We start from the raw sequence: 12,045 nt of genomic DNA, 5'->3' as shown, positions 1-12,045 counted from the left end.
AAATTAAATAAATGATTAATTAGCAAATAAAATTATTATTTTTTTATTAAATACAAAAATATTGGGGAATATTAATTTTTAAAATAAAATATTAAATTGCAAATTAAATAAATTATTAATTAGCAAATAAAATTATTATTTTTTTATTAAATACAAAAATATTGGGGAATATTAATTTAAAAAATAAAATATTAAATAGCAAAATAAATAAATAAATAGCAAAAAAAAAAATTTGGAGGGGGGGAAGCCACTAGTGATCCTGGCAGGTTTCTCTCCGGACATCAATCCCCATCGCCCTTCAAGATTTGGCAGCCCAAGGACTGATAGGACGGGGTCAATATTTGAACAGTGTCCGCTGCGTAAACCAGTAGCAATGCTCCACGCGAGCCTGCCGCGTCCTCGTCACCACCACCGAGGCTTTATCTGCTCCCACCCTACTTATAGTCCTTCTTTCAGTGTACGGGCAGGACGGACTGAACCCCCTTTTCTCCATACACCATGAGGTGGTCTCATCTGCTCCTCGGCCTCCTCTTGGGCTTCTACGTCAAAGCTGAAGACTCCGCCAACGCCACCTCTGCGGAGTCCACCAGCGAGGAGAAGACGGATGAGCTCTTGGAAGAGGAGAACGTGCTGGTCCTCAACCAGAAGAACTTCGACAATGCCCTCAGGACCTACAAGTACCTGCTGGTGGAATTCTGTAAGTATTGGTAGGACCCCTTTAAATTTTAAGGTTGGCCCCAAAAATCCCCGCTAGGTATCAATATGTTCAGGAGTCTTGGAAAAGTTGGGCGGCAATCAATATGGCAACTCCTGCATTGTTCTTTCGCTTACCTGAAGTCCTTAAAGGGATGGTCTCTAGTGAGGCCATCCCTTTAAGGGTATGTCTGCTTAGATATACAATTGTATGTTACAAACTTTGCATTGGGGTCTAGAAACTTCGGGTTTCTTCTCCTGGTAGATGAAATCGAGGAGGTCCCAAAAAATGACCAGAACTTAAAGGATGTATGGCGGTGTAATACCATATGTTACACACAGCCATAGGAGACTGCAGCGCAGGATTCTGCCACTAGATGGCAACTTTTTTTTTTTCCCTCTAAATCATTATATTTTGCAAAAAAGAAAATTGTGAAAAAAATATCAGAAAATTATTTGTAGAATACCAGTAAAGAAAAATGTTCTACCTTAAGGAGACAGTCCCTGACCATACATCCTACATAAAATGATAAAATAAAATAAAAACTTCACAGAGCAGATTTTTCCCTCCGGCGAGTTTCCTGGGAAGGGGCAGGTGCGCGTTACTCTATATTCAGCCTTCAGCGCCCAGCTGCTCATTTTCCCAAAAGTCCCATTATCACCAGAGACATGGAAATCGGTGAATCCATCAAAATAAAATCTAGATCCCCCTATAGCGCCACTACTGGGGAAAAAGCGGTACTGCACATTCCCATTGAAGTCAGTGGGCTGTCAGTATAATGCATGGAAGGGCCGGGTCCTCCAGGGACCTCACCTCTGATAAAGGGGCGACTCTCTCACCGCCAGGAATATTCAATGGTGGTATGTATTTCACAGATGCCCCATGGTGCGGCCACTGCCAGGAACTGGCCCCAAAATATAGTAAAGCCGCGGAAACCTTAAAGGAAAAAACATCGGAGGCTCGGCTCGCCAAAGTGGACGCCACCGAAGAAAAAGATCTCGGCGATGAGTTTGGTGTCAGTGGATATCCCACCTTAAAGTTCTTCCACAATGGAAACAGAACCGGTCATATCGATTATGGAGGTAACGAGAGATGGACAGACAGAATATGAGAGATAGATAATAGATAGATTATAGATAGATAATAGATATAGACAGATAGAGAGATAAGAGAGATTATAGATAGATAGACAATAGAGAGATAATAGATAACAGATAATATAGATGATAATAAAGATAATAGATAGATAGATAGAGAAGTTAGATATAGATAGATAACAGATGGATAGATAGATAATATAGATGATAATAATATAATAGATAGATAATAGATCATAGATAAGATAGATAATAGATTATAGATAGATATCAGATAGATAATATAGATGATAATAGATAGATAGATAATAGATAGATAAATAGATAATTTATAGATGATAAATATACAAAAAGACTGACCAGCACCTCCTGAGTGTGAACATGTGCTAGCTGCCAGACTGCAATATATAGAGCAAAGAAAGCACAGCAGCACTGTGTATAAGTTTAGGCCATGTGAAAACACAGAAAAACATTAAAAACAATCTAGATTTTACTACTCAAAAAAAATTTTTTGGAGTATCAACCTACAGACATGTACAGTAGAGCAGGGTCCCATCAGAGGGAGGTCACCTTGCCGTGGTTGATGGGCATACATTAATTGGCCAATTTATGCTCTAAGAACATTCATTTTCATTTATTTACATAAGTTTAAAAAAATGTTTTGAAAAAATTTTTTTTTCTAGATATTAGATAATAGACGATAGATATATAGATAATAGAAAATAGATAAATAGATAATAATATAGATAATAGATGATAGATAGATAATAGATGATAGATAGATGATAATTTATGGATAGATAGATAATATAGATAGATAAGATAAATAATAGATATAGATAATATACGATAGATAATACGTAATTTATAGATAGATAAGATACATAATAGATAGATAATAATTAATATATAGATAATCGATAATAGATAGCTAGATAATAGATGGATCATAGACATCATGTATCTATTAAACAGAAGGCAATCTCTTCCCTGACAGGCAGGAGAGACACGGAGGGCCTCGTCAGGTGGATGCTGAGGAGGATGGAGCCCGCGGCCGTGGTGGTGGAAACTCCATCAGCCGCTGAGGAGTTTATCAAATCTCATGAGAATGCAGTGATTGGATTCTTCAAGGTAAACCCTACTACAGCGCCCCCAGGAGGAATCCATCGCCCCCAGACCCGAGTACCGGAGGAGGCCCACTCGGTAGAGGAGGTCCAGGAGCTTCAGTTTAGACTTCTGATCCCGCAAAGCTTTGAAGGCCAAAGAACTTTCTGGGAGTCTTGGATCGGTTTCTGATATCCCAAGATTGAGACAGTGGAATTTTTCATAACTTTTTTTGTCAACTTTTCCAGGATCCTGACGATGCCGACCTGAGCCTATTCAACGAGGTTGCGTCCAACACTGAAGACTTCACCTTCGCCGTGGCTCACAGGGAAGAAATATTTGAGAAGTTTGGAGTTACTGCAGACAGCGTCATCTTCTTCAAGAGTGTAAGAGCTTTTATGTTGCCCCATGTCCCGTCACCCAAGTCTGATCACTGTGGGTGGTGAAGCTTAGGGGCACTGGAGCCTCCAGGTTTGAGGTCTCCAAAATAATGATACGTCCATTGGTCGTAGTAGAACGAAAGGTATCCTCCACCCAAAGCTTCATACAGACGGGTCATCATAACTGAATTCCTACAACCCCTTACCACATCATGAATTTTTTTTTCTAGCCTGAAGGGAAATATGAATATCAGGGCGACGAGGAGCTGGGCTTCGACAAAGACGAGCTGGTTAGGTTCCTTATGGTCAACAGTATGGATCTAGTGGTCGAATACAATGATCAGGTATGTAGAAATGTAAAGCATTTACCTGCAATACTCCAGTTTGCCTGCGGGGGAGCTGTGAGGAATTTGAGCAGGTTGCTTCTCTTAGTATTAAAGGTACATATGTTAGAATTAAAAACTTTATTTTTTTTTACTGAACAGACATCAGAAAAAATCTTTGCAGCCAAGATTCCCAACCACTTACTGCTCTTTATTAATAAGACCATTGAAGATCAACTTACACTTTTGGAGAATTTCAAACAGGCCGCTCCTGATTTTAAAGGGAAGGTATGGTTTATGGATGGATACATTTAAAGGGACATCCCCTTTAAAAAAAATAACCCCCCCCCCCTTCATACACATTACCCCTCTCACCCAACTTAGACAAGCCGTAACATCTCTTCACAGCCAGGAGACTCACAACATCCCTACGTGCCCTTCATCAGGATTAACGGGACCCCCCCCCCCAATGCCGTCACGCTATAAAATGGGGAGTACCCCTTTAAATTTTGGTATCTTTTTGTTTTCACTTATGTTTTTTTTCCCCATCTCCATCAGATTTTATTTGTGGTGATTAACTCTGACGGGCCTCACGCCGGGGTCCTGGAGTATTTTGGACTCACGAATGAAGATATTCCCACCATCCGTTTAATCAACATCGATCAGGTGAAGAAGTTCGCCTTCAACGCCGAAAAAATAACCTCAGAGACGGTGAAAGAATTTTGCCAGAGCGTCATGGACGGTAAAATAAAGGTGCGGAAAATCAATGCAAAACAATCACGAGACTCATAATTGTCAGATGACATCAATTCTAGAAGTTTCCCGTTTTCCATTTAGCAAAATTTGTTAAGTGAAGAACTTCCCGAAGACTGGGATAAAAAGCCGGTGAAAGTTCTTGTGGGCAAGAATTTCGAAGAAGTAGCGTACGACGAGACCAAGAACGTGTTTGTGGAATTCTGTAAGTAAATCAACGATGATAGGAAGAATAGTGAGTGCAGCTCTGGAGTATAATACAGGAGGTAACTCAGGATCAGTAATGTAATGTATGTACACAGTGACTGCACCAGCAGAATAGTGAGTGCAGCTCTGGGGTATAATACAGGATGTAACTCAGGATCAGTAATGTAATGTATGTACACAGTGACTGCACCAGCAGAATAGTGAGTGCAGCTCTGGGGTATAATACAGGATGTAACTCAGGATCAGTAATGTATGTACACAGTGACTGCACCAGCAGAATAGTGAGTGCAGCTCTGGAGTATAATAGAGGATGTAACTCAGGATCAGTAATGTATGTACACAGTGACTGCACCAGCAGAATAGTGAGTGCAGCTCTGGAGTATAATACAGGATGTAACTCAGGATCAGTAATGTAATGTATGTACACAGTGACTGCACCAGCAGAATAGTGAGTGCAGCTCTGGAGTATAATACAGGATGTAACTCAGGATCAGTAATGTATGTACACAGTGACTGCACCAGCAGAATAGTGAGTGCAGCTCTGGAGTATAATACAGGATGTAACTCAGGATCAGTAATGTAATGTATGTACACAGTGACTGCACCAGCAGAATAGTGAGTGCAGCTCTGGAGTATAATACAGGATGTAACTCAGGATCAGTAATGTAATGCATGTACACAGTGACTGCACCAGCAGAATAGTGAGTGCAGCTCTGGGGTATAATACAGGATGTAACTCAGGATCAGTAATGTAATGTATGTACACAGTGACTGCACCAGCAGAATAGTGAGTGCAGCTCTGGGGTATAATACAGGATGTAACTCAGGATCAGTAATGTAATGTATGTACACAGTGACTGCACCAGCAGAATAGTGAGTGCAGCTCTGGAGTATAATACAGGATGTAACTCAGGATCAGTAATGTATGTACACAGTGACTGCACCAGCAGAATAGTGAGTGCAGCTCTGGAGTATAATACAGGATGTAACTTAGGATCAGTAATGTAATGTGTGTACACAGTGACTGCACCAGCAGAATAGTGAGTGCAGCTCTGGAGTATAATACAGGATGTAACTCAGGATCAGTAATGTAATGTATGTACACAGTGACTGCACCAGCAGAATAGTGAGTGCAGCTCTGGAGTATACTACAGGATGTAACTTAGGATCAGTAATGTAATGTGTGTACACAGTGACTGCACCACCAGAATAGTGAGTGCAGCTCTGGGGTATAATACAGGAGGTAACTCAGGATCAGTAATGTAATGTATGTACACAGTGACTGCACCAGCAGAATAGTGAGTGCAGCTCTGGGGTATAATACAGGATGTAACTCAGGATCAGTAATGTAATGTGTGTACACAGTGACTGCACCAGCAGAATAGTGAGTGCAGCTCTGGAGTATAATACAGGAGGTAACTCAGGATCAGTAATGTAATGTATGTACACAGTGACTGCACCAGAGGAATAGTGAGTGCAGCTCTGGGGTATAATACAGGAGGTAACTCAGGATCAGTATACATTTATCTTTATGAGAGAACCCCTTTATATAATGTAAATGAAGTCATCTTATTGTCTGGTAACTCATGTACATCCTCCGTCCTAGACGCACCTTGGTGTTCTCACTGTAAAGAGCTAGAACCCATCTGGGAGGAGCTCGGAAAAAAATACAAAGACCATGAAAACGTCATCATCGCTAAAATGGACGGCACCGCAAATGAAATAGATGGGATGAGAGTACGAGGTTACCCCAACCTGAGGTTCTTCCCAGCAGGACCAGGAAGAAAGGTAAGAGGACTGTTTCGGAAAGCAAGTACACACAATTCTAGATAAATATGAGCAGTGATATCAACAAGTAGGCCAACTGCACTTTCACTTTTTAAAAAAATTTATTGATTTTTTAATTATAATTCCACTTACGACGAGCACGTTTGCGAGTCTGCTGTCCTGTTTATTCAGAGACACATTCAGATAAAGGGACAGTATTTAGAACAGGTTCACCCCTGTGTACTCAAAGTACTGGACTGATATCTAACTTGATATATATAGGTATTTCAGTTTAGTAATTTGAGTTCACAGGAGAGAATTTAAGCTAAATACACTCACTTTATTTAGATGTTTGTTGTATTATACATGTATAAAGCTACAACATTTATCACAGATTCACCTCTGTGCACGTAAAGTACTAGACTGACACCGGTATATACAGTGGGGCAAAAAAGTATTTAGTCAGTCAGCAATAGTGCAAGTTCCACCACTTAAAAAGATGAGAGGCGTCTGTAATTTACATCATAGGTAGACCTCAACTATGGGAGACAAACTGAGAAAAAAAAATCCAGAAAATCACATTGTCTGTTTTTTTAACATTTTTTTTTGCATATTATGGTGGAAAATAAGTATTTGGTCAGAAACAAACAATCAAGATTTCTGGCTCTCACAGACCTGTAACTTCTTCTTTAAGAGTCTCCTCTTTCCTCCACTCATTACCTGTAGTAATGGCACCTGTTTAAACTTGTTATCAGTATAAAAAGACACCTGTGCACACCCTCAAACAGTCTGACTCCAAACTCCACTATGGTGAAGACCAAAGAGCTGTCAAAGGACACCAGAAACAAAATAGTAGCCCTGCACCAGGCTGGGAAGACTGAATCTGCAATAGCCAACCAGCTTGGAGTGAAGAAATCAACAGTGGGAGCAATAATTAGAAAATGGAAGACATACAAGACCACTGATAATCTCCCTCGATCTGGGGCTCCACACAAAATCCCACCCCGTGGGGTCAGAATGATCACAAGAACGGTGAGAAAAAATCCCAGAACCACGCGGGGGGACCTAGTGAATGAACTGCAGAGAGCTGGGACCAATGTAACAAGGCCTACCATAAGTAACACACTACGCCACCATGGACTCAGATCCTGCAGTGCCAGACGTGTCCCACTGCTTAAGCCAGTACATGTCCGGGCCCGTCTGAAGTTTGCTAGAGAGCATTTGGATGATCCAGAGGAGTTTTGGGAGAATGTCCTATGGTCTGATGAAACCAAACTGGAACTGTTTGGTAGAAACACAACTTGTCGTGTTTGGAGGAAAAAGAATACTGAGTTGCATCCATCAAACACCATACCTACTGTAAAGCATGGTGGTGGAAACATCATGCTTTGGGACTGTTTCTCTGCAAAGGGGCCAGGACGACTGATCCGGGTACATGAAAGAATGAATGGGGCCATGTATCGTGAGATTTTGAGTGCAAACCTCCTTCCATCAGCAAGGGCATTGAAGATGAAACGTGGCTGGGTCTTTCAACATGACAATGATCCAAAGCAGACCGCCAGGGCAACGAAGGAGTGGCTTCGTAAGAAGCATTTCAAGGTCCTGGAGTGGCCTAGCCAGTCTCCAGATCTCAACCCTATAGAAAACCTTTGGAGGGAGTTGAAGGTCCGTGTTGCCCAGCGAAAAGCCAAAAACATCACTGCTCTAGAGGAGATCTGCATGGAGGAATGGGCCAACATACCAACAACAGTGTGTGGCAACCTTGTGAAGACTTACAGAAAACGTTTGACCTCTGTCATTGCCAACAAAGGATATATTACAAAGTATTGAGATGAAATTTTGTTTCTGACCAAATACTTATTTTCCACCATAATATGCAAATAAAATGTTAAAAAAACAGACAATGTGATTTTCTGGATTTTTTTTTCTCAGTTTGTCTCCCATAGTTGAGGTCTACCTATGATGTAAATTACAGACACCTCATCTTTTTAAGTGGTGGAACTTGCACTATTGCTGACTGACTAAATACTTTTTTGCCCCACTGTATCTAGATATTTCAGTTTAGTATTTTTGGCGCACAGAGGTGAACCTGTGCTACATTTTGAAAGTTTATACATACATAACAATATCCAAATAAAGGGACTATATTTGGCTCAGGTTCACCCCTGGGCACTCAAAGTACTAAGGTAAAATACCTGTATATGTCTAGATAGCCATTTCACTTTAGTACTTTGAGTGTACAGGAGTGAACTTTTGCTACAGTCCCTTTATTTAGAGGTTTGTTGTGTTACATATGTATAAAGTTACAATATTTAGCACAGATTCACCTCTGTGCACTTAAAGTACTAGACTGACACCACTATATATCTAGAGAGATATTTCAATTTAGTATTTTTAGTGCAGAGGTAAAAGTATTGTAAGTTTATACATATATAACATAATATCCAAATAACGGAACTATGGATCACTCCTGGGCACTCAAAGTACTAAGGTAAAATACCTGAATATGTCTAGATAGATATTTCACTTACCGTATATACTCGAGTATAAGCCGAGATTTTCAGCCCAAATTTTTGGGCTGAAAGTGCCCCTCTCGGCTTATACTCGAGTCACGGTAGCGGTGGGGTCGGCAGGTGAGGGCGCTGAGGTATACTTACCTAGTCCCAGCGATCCTCGCGCTGTCCCTGCCTTCCTCCCCGTCTTCTGTGCTGCAGCTTCTTCCCCTCTTCAGCGGTCACGTGGGACCGCTCATTACAGAAATGAATAGGCGGCTCCACCTCCCATAGGGGTGGAGCCCCCTATTCATTTCTCTAATCAGCGGTGCCGGTGACCGCTGACAGGAAGAGGCTGCAGCACAGAAGACGGGGAGGAAGGCAGGGACAGCGCGAGGATCGCTAGGACTAGGTGAGTATGTTATATTTACCTGTCCACGTTCCAGCCGCCGGGCGCCGCTCCATCTTCTCGGCGCCTCCATCTTCCCGGAGTCTGCGCTCTGACTGTTCAGGCAGAGGGCGCGATGACGCATATAGTGTGCGCGGCGCCCTCTGCCTGATCAGTCAGAGCGGAGACGCCGGGAAGATGGAGGCGCCGGGACCGGACGCTGGGAGCTGCAATCAAGAGAGGTGAGTATGTGTTTTTTTTTTTTTATTGCAGCAGCAGCAGCGGCCATGGCACAGATTTATGTGCAGCATCTATGGGGCAGTATGAACGGCACACAGCACTATATGGGGCATCTGTGCAGCATCTATGGGGCAGTATGAACGGCACACAGCACTATATGGGGCATCTGTGCAGCATCTATGGGGCAGTATGAACGGCACACAGCACTATATGGGGCATCTGTGCAGCATCTATGGGGCAGTATGAACGGCACACAGCACTATATGGGGCATCTGTGCAGCATCTATGGGGCAGTATGAACGGCACACAGCACTATATGGGGCATCTGTGCAGCATCTATGGGGCAATATGAACGGTGCAGAGCACTATATGGCACAGCTATGGGGAAATAATGATCTATTTTTATTTTTGAAATTCACCAGTAGTTGCTGCATTTCCACCCTAGGCTTATACTCGAGTCAATAAGTTTTCCCAGTTTTTTTGTGGCAAAATTAGGGGGGGTCGGCTTATACTCAGGTCGGGTTATACTTGAGTATATACGGTAAGTACTTTGAGTACAAGGGAGTGAACTTTTGTGACGGTCCCTTTATTTAGATGTTTGTTGTGTTATTTATGTATAAAGTTACAATATTTAGCACAGGTTCACCTCTGTGCACTCTCAGTACTAAACTCGTATACCTAAAATCAGTCAAGAAGCTGCCATTTTACATGAGTATGGCATTGAACGGCAGAGTTAAAAATAAAGTTAATATAAAATGCAGCGTAAAAGGTGTTGGGTTATATATTCCGTAAACGGCCACATTCAACATGAATTATACTGTAAAATTTAAAAAAAGCCTAAAATGTCAAAAAACTTCACATAACTTGGTTCCTTGTAATTACGCAGTATACAGAAGTATGCATCATCACTGTAAGTTACGCATAATAACACGACGTGCGCCAGAACGTCGCATTCTCATCAGCAGCTGTTTATTTTCATGCAAATTATGTGCATTTTAAGTGACAATTTTATAATCTACGTAGATGATTGAATACACTAAGAATAGGACCGTGGAGCTGTTTTCTAAATTTATCGATAGCGGTGGAGTGCTACCCCAGGATGAAGAAGAAAAGGTTGGTCGTTTTGGGATTGTTTTTATATTTTTACAGAGTTTGTTATGTTAAAATTTTGACTTTTTTTTTTGTTCTACAGATAGTAGAAGATTTGAAGGCAGCTCAACAAAAAGATATTTTAGTGGAAGAAGAGAAGTCCAAAGATGAATTGTAGCCGAGTAACTTATGCGGAATTAATGGACGCCCAGATGAGTAAAACAATTCTCCGAAAATTGAATGTTTACCAATTTATATAAGCCTAAAATAATAAAGTGTTTTTACAGTACTAAGATTTAACTAGTCTGATTGATGCAACTAGTGACTTCGGAGAGGTCCCTGAACTTTTCAGACAACTTGGTCTTGTTTGATAGATGATGTGATGAATACACAATCTTCTAATCACTTACTGTAAAAGTGATTTTTATCCGCAGAAAAAAAAATAAAAATCACTCCGGTGTCAGCCACTAGGTGTCCCCCTTCTGTCATTTCTGCTGCAGTGGGGGCGGGTCTTACCACAACCACAGGGGGCGGGTCTTTCTACAACCACAGGGGGCGGGTCTCAGCAACAGGAAGGGTTGGGCTTTGTCTTTCCTACGGGAAGCAGGGGCGGTCCTTAGTCTCCCCCACAGGAAACAGGGGCGTGTCTTACCACAACCATAGGGGGCGGGTCTTTCTCAGCAACAGGAAGGGTTGGGCTTTGTCTTTCCTACGAGAAGCAGGGGCAGGTCTCAGCAACAGGAAGCAAGGTTTTGGCTTTGTCTTTCCTATGGGAAGCAGGGGTGGTCCTTAGTCTCCCCCACAGGAAGCGAAGGTGGGTCTTACCGCAACCACAGGAAGCAGGGGCGGGTCTTTCTCAGCAAAGGAAGTGTGGGTTGGGCTTTGTCTTTCCTATGGCAAGCAGGGGTGGTCATTAGTCTCCCCCACAGGAAACAGGTGTGGGTCTTACCATAATCATAGGGGGCGGGTCTTTCTCAGCAACAGGAAGGGTTGGGCTTGGTCTTTCCTGTGGGAAGCAGGGGCGGTCCTTAGTCTGCCCCACAGGAAGCAGGGGCGGGTCTTACAAGGGGCAGGTCTCAGCAAAAGGAAGCAAGGGTTGGGCTTTGTCTTTCCTATGGCAAGCAAGGGTGGGTCTTACCGTAACCACAGGAAGCGGGGTGGGTCTTTATCTTCCCCACAAGATCTTTGTCTCACCCACAGGAAGCAGAGAAAGGTATTTGTGTTCCCCTACTGGAAACAGGCACAGGTTTTTGTGTTCCCCCACTGGAAGCGGGGACAGGTCTTTGTCTCACCCTCAAGAAGCAGGGTCGGTTCATTGTGTTCCCCCACTAGAAGCAGGGCCGGGTCTTTGTATTCTCTCACTGGACGCAAGGGCGGGCTTGTGTGCCACAAATGGAAGAGGATCTTTGGTCTTTCCCACAGGAAGCAGAGGGGTCTCTCTATGCCTGCTCTCTTTTCTGTCTATACATAGGTATAACAGTGGAAGACTTTCAGGTGTATACACACAAGTC

General features: G+C 42.5%; 1 protein-coding gene across 1 annotated transcript; it reads left to right on the top strand.

The window, feature by feature from the left end:
• The first annotated feature begins 370 nt into the window (after positions 1-370).
• On the top strand, positions 371-10,823 carry PDIA2 (protein disulfide isomerase family A member 2). Its single transcript, XM_069734717.1, has 11 exons — positions 371-697; positions 1,570-1,776; positions 2,789-2,922; positions 3,144-3,281; positions 3,506-3,619; positions 3,761-3,886; positions 4,157-4,351; positions 4,436-4,556; positions 6,165-6,346; positions 10,469-10,558; positions 10,638-10,823. The coding sequence occupies exons 1-11, from the start codon at positions 499-501 to the stop codon at positions 10,710-10,712; spliced, it is 1,581 nt and encodes a 526-aa protein (XP_069590818.1). The 5' UTR covers positions 371-498; the 3' UTR covers positions 10,713-10,823.
• Positions 10,824-12,045: the final 1,222 nt, after the last annotated feature.

The sequence above is a fragment of the Ranitomeya imitator genome, chromosome 7, assembly GCF_032444005.1.
Source record: "Ranitomeya imitator isolate aRanImi1 chromosome 7, aRanImi1.pri, whole genome shotgun sequence".
Taxonomy (NCBI): Eukaryota; Metazoa; Chordata; class Amphibia; order Anura; family Dendrobatidae; genus Ranitomeya; species Ranitomeya imitator.
The sequence above is the reverse complement of the archived record's forward strand: the minus strand, read 5'-3'. Positions and strand labels throughout refer to the sequence as shown.

What these genes read in the sequence shown, in the direction of transcription:
- PDIA2 (XM_069734717.1), top strand. Translation starts at nt 499, where the DNA reads ATGAGGTGGTCTCATCTGCTCCTCGGCCTCCTCTTGGGCTTCTACGTC. An exon ending in GCGTCATCTTCTTCAAGAGT is followed by an intron (nt 3,282 to 3,505) that starts GTAAGAGCTTTT and finishes TTTTTTTTCTAG; the next exon opens with CCTGAAGGGAAATATGAATA. An exon ending in CTCCTGATTTTAAAGGGAAG is followed by an intron (nt 3,887 to 4,156) that starts GTATGGTTTATG and finishes CATCTCCATCAG; the next exon opens with ATTTTATTTGTGGTGATTAA.